We start from the raw sequence: 8508 nt of genomic DNA, 5'->3' as shown, positions 1-8508 counted from the left end.
AGTTAGAGGGGTTGAGGTTATCTTCTTACAGTCCCGTGAGCATTTCCTCGTTGTTTTCTTCTCCCCTTCCTTCTTCTTCTGCTTGAATTCTTTCACTTTTTAAAAATGTGATTGACGAACAGTTTGGTGTGCTGCACAATCAATGGACCTTGAATCGAAAAGGCTTTGAATTCTTGCTCTAGTGAGCTTATTTCGTGTTTGAGCTGCCCTATTGGCGTTTGACCTTATCGGAAGGACAGAATGGCCGGCCGGCCGGCCAGCCGACCAGCCGCCTGGCCCAGCGTTAGCTCATCTGGGAATCTGTTTTCGTCGCGATTTGAACGACCCTCGCTGACTCCATCCATATCGTCACCTGCTCAGCATCTCGCGGTGCAGGCGAGAAGACAAGCGCAAAAGACGAAGGAAAGCATAAAATAAATCTCGTCCCCTGCCTCTCACGCCTCCCACGCGTCCGCGCCGGTGGTCACGAGCCCTTCGATGCGGCCATCCATGACTCCGGGAGCCCAAGACATCCGCCACCGGCGCGTCATCTTTAAAAAACAAAGATCAGAGAGACGAGAGAGCCAGGCACGCGCCGCATGTGACATCGCATTTCCCCTTTCCGAAACCGCGCGCGGTATAAAATGCACACTGGGCAACGTGTTGCCTTCTCGTGCTGCCACCCGCGCGCCGCCTCCTCCTCCTCCTCTTAAGCACCTTCCTCGTCGGGCTCGTCACTGCTCCATCGCCCCGCCTCGCGCATGGCGTGGTGGCGCCGCCGCGTGGTGGAGCCCGTCAAGAGAGCGCTCGTCGCCGTCGCCGCCCGAATCAAGCCCAGAAAGCATGCAGGAAGAGGCATGCTGATCAAGCTCTACGACGAGGTGCGGACCTGCGGGTACGACGACGTGCAGGTGATGTGGGAGATACTGCAGCGGTCGGAGGCGGAGCTCGCGGCGGAAGCTCAGAGGAGCACCCGGCGCTCCGCATCATCGTCGTGCCGCGGCTGGTGGTTGTACCGAACATCGCCGGCGGCCCCCTTGCCGGCGCCCGTAAACCGAGAGATCAAACCGGCGGCGATGGCAGTACTGTAACCGCATCCAATTCCAGTTAAACAAGAATAAGATCTCATTATGCGAGAATAATTAGTTCTTGTAAATTGTGATTAATCGTGTACAGAGAACTCGATCTTTCTGCAACAAATATGTCTATAATCATCTTCTTCCCTTCGATGATTGAAAACTCTAACTCAATATTCAACCAGCCTTATCTTGCAATGATCCCAATTAGAAATTTGATAATGATCCACCAAATATGCGCACTGAAATAATGTTGGTTTGGCGTGGCTTTGAAAGTTAAAAACAATGCAAATAAATGCAAAATGGTCCTCAGGAGCTTTTTTTTTGTACTTTTATGCGACGAGGATTTCCTTGAAGCCTACACGTTGCAGCAATGTGCCGCATAAACCAGAGATTAGGTCGACGGTGGAGGTGGTCGTTGGGGTTAGAGGGAAGATAAGGTTAAAAAAAACCTTCAATTGGTTTAAAAAATGGTAGCAAGCAGACCATAAACAGTTGTGGCCTGTCCAATGGATTGAATTGTGATTCATCCTTTACGTTAATAAAGTTTAAATTACTAGAAATTCAATGTCAGATCTCTCTTGATTAATCTATCTTCAGTTCTAAAGCGAAGGAATTGTTTACCTGCCTATTTTCTATGTTTTTTAAAAAATAAGAAATATTTTGACAGTTATATTTATGGAAATTTGTTCTTGGAAATATTACTACTTTTGAGTTATGTTCCTTCAGTTTTATGGAGAAGAAGCAGACAAAAAAAACGCAATCTTTCCTCGTGATTCGTGAGCGATGAATTCTTGTTTGGGCGAGATGGTATTAAATGCGGCGGATCATTCTGGGATGTGGTTCTACGGACGGTCGCTACCTCTCTCTCCTTCTTTAGCCGCTCGCTGTTGCTTGATCTAACCACTGCCATCTCACCTGCGTGGTCCTCGTCCGCTCCGCTTTCGCTGTTGTGGCTTCGGGCTTCCCCTCCATGGGCCTTCGCTGATGGAGTGATGGGGCATTAAATCCGCGCGGCTCTGGCACCATTCCGAAGGCGCCTCTTTCATCGCCTCATCTTCATTCCCTTGCGCTCTCTCTCTCTCTGCGGAATTTTGGCGTGGGCTTCGCGGTTAAGGTATGGAATGGGAAAAGGGAAGAGCTTCAATGTTTTCGTCGATCCCAATGGGGCTTAGGATCTGTTTGGCTTCACAATTTCATTTTCCTTTTTTGGGGGGCTGAAAGATCCGTTCTTTGTGCATATTCATGTCAAAATTTGATTGCAGATTAAAGAAAAAGTTGAAATTTTTTGTTCCTTTGATCTTTTGGCTTTTGCTGCACAGTTCGGCCTTTCCCCAAATGCTAGATCTTCGACTGTAGGAACTTTGACTCTTAGGTTTCGGTGTTCAATTTTTTCTTGGACTTTTTTTTTGACTTCTGATGGCACTCACTTTTGATTGTATTGTGAGACATGAGATCATAGAATAATAGGAATACCCGAGGCTGTGCATGGCATCCATGCGTCTTGGATCAAATTAGTCTTCCTCAAGACTTTCGCTGGGGAACAGGTCTCTGCCCCACGAGGAAGAAAAGACCAGCAGCGAACAAAGAATAAGATTGGGAAAACGGTTGCATGCTAGATCAAGATGGATCATAAAAGGATGGAAGTAATACAAGTTATCTTGAATTAAAATGGATCATAAAAGGACAGAAGCAACACAACCCTCGTCATCTTTGACCTTTGTACTTTGCGTTCTCTGTTTTACCTTGACGTATTCCTTACATTTTGTCCTTGCAGAATTACTAATATTATTAAACATGTTGCTTTTTTTTTTCATAATAACCAAAGGTGTTGCTTTGAGACTTGTGATTCAAGCATTTATCTTGTTTGTCACGTGCCCGATCAAATTTTTATTTCCCTATACCATACAATTGTATTTCAGATTCATACTTGCAATTCATATTGCAGAGTGAGAGAGTTTTCTAACTGCTAGCAGAAGCATTTAGTTGCTGATTAGGTTCCTTTAGTAGTTGGCATGCTTTTCATTTCTTTTTTGTCAAACAAAAAGCACTTCCTCTCTTAAATTATATTGGACTTGGACTTAGTCATTCTAACACGTTTGAAGTATATGTAGAACAGGTCTTCATATTCGTTGATTGCTACAATTTGGATTTCAAATGGGCGAGAATTATGGCAAGAAAGCTGCCAGAGAACAGATCTTTTCAAATGGGGATCAAAATGATGATCAAAATATTAATCATAGTTGCAATGCCAGATATAACAGCAATAGAGGTTCTCAAGTCGGCATCCAAGGAAGATATACATATGCAAGAGCTCCTGTGAATTATGGTGAGAGAGTAAAGCAATTGCTGGAAGTTCTTCCAGTTCATCTTCTACATCTAGTAGATGCTCTAAGTTCTTCCAGGAACAGCAGAATCAAACAAGTCCAAGGGGATCAATTATTGAACAAAATGGCAGGCAGGGTAAGATTCAAGATTTGATCAAGGTTGACAGGAAGGTTTCTCTGGAGAATCTAGATTCTAGAACAGAAAGGAGGATGGACAATTCAGAAGACACTCTCACAATCACGGAGCAGACTGAACCTTCAATCTTACAGAATATTTATACAGATATAAATGAGTCAAAAATTGATACATCAGTTCAACCACATAATCAATTTTACTTCATAAATCGAGATTCTTCTTCAAGTTCCAGCATCGAAAATACAGCTACTGAATATAGGAACTTTAACCCGGCAACTAGAAACAATTCTGAAAGATTGGGCTCTGGGACAGAGAGATGGGGTCTTAAAGGTATAAGTTGCACATCAATATCTGATGTTCTCCCTTCAACTTGTACCTCCTCTCATGTCCCACAAAATAGGAGGGTTGATACAGTAAGAAAGAGACCGTCTGATGCAGAAATTTCAGCTGCGAGAAGCAAAGGCACAGCTGCATCTTCCAGTGGAACTTATGTAGTCTCCACTGATTATGGTGCTGGCTCAAGTTCATATCGACGGGATCATTTAACACATCACCGAACAGCAAGAATTGCTAGAAACCTACCGACATCTAGGGATGATTCAATTCCAGTTAGAATTCGGAGGGGTTATAGTGGAGAAAGTCAAATGAGGTTACCTGTGCATGGTGATGAAAGTGCTTTCCCATTGCATGAGTCCTTTGTCGACCCCCGTTACAGGTGGTCTCAATTTTCTGTACCTGAAGCACAATCTGAAAGTTCATCAAGATCATCACACGCTTTGCATAATCCTTATAGGCGACCAGATTTAAGCGATCAGGCTTCTCAAAGTAGATTCGTGCCTCGTCTTGAAGATAACACTGGAGGAATTCTCGTCAGTTCTTTGAGTTTGGGGGATAGAGATGACTACAGACACTTAGGCATGGGTGCTGTTGCTGAGGTTCTCTTCTTACCATTTGACTAAAAACCTAAAAATTGTCATACTGATTGCTTCATAGTAGTTTTCATAATTTATTTAAACATAAATGGACAATTGCATTACTTTAAGTCTTACTATTTCATTCAATTGTTCATGACTGGACATTTGTACTAAGCACTTAAACTAAAGGATCATTTTTTCTCTTCAGGTTCTTTTGGCACTTGAACGAGCTGAACAAGATGATGCATTGACATATGAGGTTGTAAATATGTGTTCTCAGAACCCTTCATTCAAATTTCACTATCTGAATGAGTTTCTCTCTGTCTTTGCAGCAATTGTTGTTGTTGGAGACGAGCTTGCTCTTTAGTGAGCTTAACTTCAGTGATAGGCATAGAGACATGAGGATGGATATTGATAATATGTCCTATGAGGTATCACCTTTCCCTTATGTTCTTTAGCTTGTTGATTTGTCTAGGATTTTTTTTCCCTTTTGGTTTGGGATAGAAATTATGCCACATTTGACCTTCAGTACTTTGATATGCCAGTCAATCTTCTCCTACATGTTTGAAAGGACAATATTTTTGTTACGTAGTCAAAGCAAGGCAGCTGTTTGAGATGGGTTAATAGTAAAAAGACAAACTGCTCTCTATATTGTACTTGTTAAACCAAGAAATTGATCATTTTGATTGTGAAAATTTCAAAACGATTTCCAATCTGAGTTGTCTTGTTTATTTAGCTCAGAGGCTTAATTTTTTTTTAAAAAAAAATTAGGAACTTCTGGCGCTGGAGGAAAGAATGGGTACGGTAAGCACCGCCCTATCGGAAGAGCAATTGTTAAGATGCCTCAAGAGAAGCATATACACAACCAACCATGTGGCCAGTGGAATCACCTTCTGTGGGGATGAAGATATGAGATGCAGCATATGCCAGGTACTCTGCTGGTGAACTCTCTCCAGGAAATAATGTAGTCTGGTAACTGATCGTCAATAGATTCTGCTTCTCATGGGATAAGTTTTAAATGTTTTATTGCCCTCTCATACATTGACCAGAATAATTATCAATTTAGTATGTTCAGATGTAATAACCTTGCATGTTCTTGATGCATTGTCGATAAATCATTGGAAAGTCAGTGATTCTGAGAACCAGTGTTTCAGTCATCCCTGATACTTGCAACATGAAATGTCTGTTTTGTTTCCATCGATGATGATTTGTTATTTTCCTTTCAGGAAGAGTACGTCAGCGAAGATGAAGTAGGCGAGTTGCCATGCGACCACCGCTACCATGCTGCATGCGTCGAGCAATGGCTCCAGCAGAAGAACTGGTGCCCTATCTGCAAATCATCTGCCCTTCCAGAACATAAAACTGGCTGAAATCATTTGCCAATCCTTCGTGGACACAGACTTTTCACTGTAATAAATCCAGATTTCCTCTTCAGCAGCTCTTATATTCTTAAATGTGCACTGGAATTGTTAAGCTTGTGTGGAACATTTCATATGAAACAGCTCTCTTTCCCTGTAATAAACTGGCACATCTAAAGAAGCAACTGACAGTGAAGAAAAGCAAGTCAATCTTTTGTTCCCAAAATCAATAGAGGGGAAGAAAAAACTTTTTATTCATCTAAAATTTTAGATATTTCTAAGGAACTATTATTTGTGCTCACAAAAATTGAGGAGGAGGTAGAATAATGGTGAATCCCGCCTCATGAAGCTTCTACTAGCCACTGCGCTTCTGCCAAGTGGCTGCTTCTCCATCTCTACGATGATAACAAAGCCTTCTACGTTAACAGTGTAGCATTCAGAGCCCCGAGCCAAAGCAAGAAAGCAATAAGCAGCTCCTTGTTCGGAGTCCATGGCTTTGATCTCCTCTACGCGTTCTTTCCTCACTGTAAACCCTCTCTCGCCCTTCACCAAGCACAAGAAGGCGCTTCACAGGGCGCCTCTGGTGGCCTGCAGGTGCTCCGTCGACGATGGCTCATCAAGGTTCGATTTTTAGTCACAGATTTTATGGTTGCTTTCCAGATTGTCTATGAATCTTACTCTACCTTTTTCTGCTAAGTGAGCAGTGGGAAAAGTGAGGCGAAGTTGGCCAAACTAGCGATGGTCACATTGGCAGCAGGGATGCTGGCGCTTGGTAGTGTGGATCCGGCGGCGGCTGCGAAGTCTGGCGGCAGAGTTGGCGGTCAGGCCTTCCGATCTGCGGCTCCTAGGGTTTCCGGCCCTCGGATTAACAACTCAAGGTAATTGAAGCAACCGATTGGTAAATCAAATAATCAATCCCTATCTTGTTGGGGATCCCTCGGTTTAATTGTTTATTTGCTTTGACGAAATTGCAAGGTGTCTACCCTAGCAAAGAAGCCATTAGACCTCCATTCTTTCTTGGCACTAGCACTCTCTGCGTTAAGTATATCCATGGCTATTTTTTTGATTGCCTATTGAAAGTTGGTTGAATTGTTTGGCTGAAAAGTGTCTAGACTTGCAGTGTTGGGTCAAGAACTAAGGTATCAGAGGCTATACTACTCTCACTACTAAGAAACTTTGTCTAGATTCTGAAGTGTGATCCATTGGGTCTGTTCTCTATCCTCCAGTTTGGTAGATTTAAGCCATGAACTACTCGCATCTCCAGTTCATGTTTGACTGTTTTCTGTCATTAACATCGACGATCAATGTGTAATTAGCTTCTTTTTGAAGGGAGATTCAGAGCAATGCATCCACCAATTTTATTTCTATAGTAAATTGGTTTACAGTGAACTGCGTTTGCATAGAGCTAGGGAGATGAATTTGTTTACATATGTCATGGGAGAAAAGAGAGAATTACAAAAGATCCGGTCTAAGTGACTGCAAAAGCTAGTTTTAGAAGAGCAGCTAGATGGGGTTCATGAAGAGCTGTCTAGAAGAGGTAGGACGTTAAGTAGCATCAAAGATCCTGAGATTCTCCATTGATTCTGAGAAGGTCTGTAGATAAGCTTTATTCGATGAATAGGCAACTGGTTGAATTTTCTCCTTGCCACTCCAGAACAACCACAACGACAATAACTAGGGGGATCCATGCTCGATATTTCCTGGTTAAGTGGTTCAGATCACAAATTAATGGTTTCTTTTTAGAATTAGAGTGGAAACAAGGACAGATGTCCTTGCATACCAAAGATCATTATTTCCTGATTATCAATTAGTAAGAATTCATTTGCTCATTTCAAACTTAGTTAGATATCAGATCTGTATTCTTTCCCTATTAATAAGTTTTAATACGTGATCATTTCTCTGTCTGTTAATACGAGTATTGGCACAAAGTTTGTTGTAGAGTATACATCATCTTTGGTACCAATAGAATGATACTTCAACTCAAGGATCCGAAATGATTCATACTGTGACGATGTTGTGCAGGACAAATATCTATGTCAATCCCCCAATCGCCCCGCCACTGTTTGGCGGGTATGGCTATGGTGCACCGTTCTACGGTGGATGGGGTTGGTCACCATTCACATTCTTCGTGCCGGGGCCGGGCATTGCAGTAGGCGTGGGTGGTGGCTTTGATGTTTTTGTTGCATTTCTAGTGCTCGGTGCCATTGCAGCTGCGATCCGAAGGGTTTTTGGGAGCAAGGATTATGAAGATGATGATTACTGATGCATCTTTCAAGTGGTGTAAGTAAATATACGCATGGAAAAAAAATTACTTTAATGGTGTTATAATTTTGGCGAATGTAATTGTAGTATAGCAGATTTAAGTAGAGTAACTTGTTGTAATGTAAACTGTTGTGGCCTGTACACTGTGGATAGTTCAAACGCTGTTTCAAGGTTCGTCGACGTGCATGTTCCTGTGATGAGACTGTGGAAGGAGAAGAAAAGGTCTGCAAAGTACTCAAAAAGAGAGTTAGAATGATATCGGGATGGATTTCCGACAAGTTACTCCGACGCTCAAGTTAGGGTTCGACGCAAGGAGTTTAATGACTTGGGGAAGTTAGAGTTTATGTGTGCGTACCTGTACCCATGGACATGAGTTACCTTTTTATAATAGTTGATCTCCGAGATATTAGCAACCGTTTAAGAATTATTTTGACATATTTGTTTTTTTTGAAAGAT

At 42.4% G+C, this 8508-nt stretch overlaps 1 protein-coding gene and 1 pseudogene across 1 annotated transcript; both read left to right on the top strand.

Moving 5' to 3' along the window:
- Positions 1 to 2198: 2198 nt before the first annotated feature.
- Positions 2199 to 6011, top strand: LOC141848217 (uncharacterized; annotated as a pseudogene).
- A 208-nt stretch (positions 6012 to 6219) lies between these two features.
- LOC141848216 (uncharacterized) lies at positions 6220 to 8224 on the top strand. The gene is made up of 3 exons (XM_074736277.1): positions 6220 to 6411; positions 6495 to 6668; positions 7813 to 8224. The coding sequence occupies exons 1-3, from the start codon at positions 6281 to 6283 to the stop codon at positions 8051 to 8053; spliced, it is 546 nt and encodes a 181-aa protein (XP_074592378.1). The 5' UTR covers positions 6220 to 6280; the 3' UTR covers positions 8054 to 8224.
- The last annotated feature ends 284 nt before the right edge of the window (positions 8225 to 8508 follow it).

This window comes from Curcuma longa, chromosome 17, assembly GCF_044706935.1.
Source record: "Curcuma longa cultivar G26 ecotype Majalengka, Jawa Barat chromosome 17, ITB_CL_G26_1.1, whole genome shotgun sequence".
Lineage (NCBI taxonomy): Eukaryota > Viridiplantae > Streptophyta > Magnoliopsida > Zingiberales > Zingiberaceae > Curcuma > Curcuma longa.
Note: the sequence above shows the minus strand (reverse complement) of the source record. Positions and strands in the feature narration are given on the sequence as shown.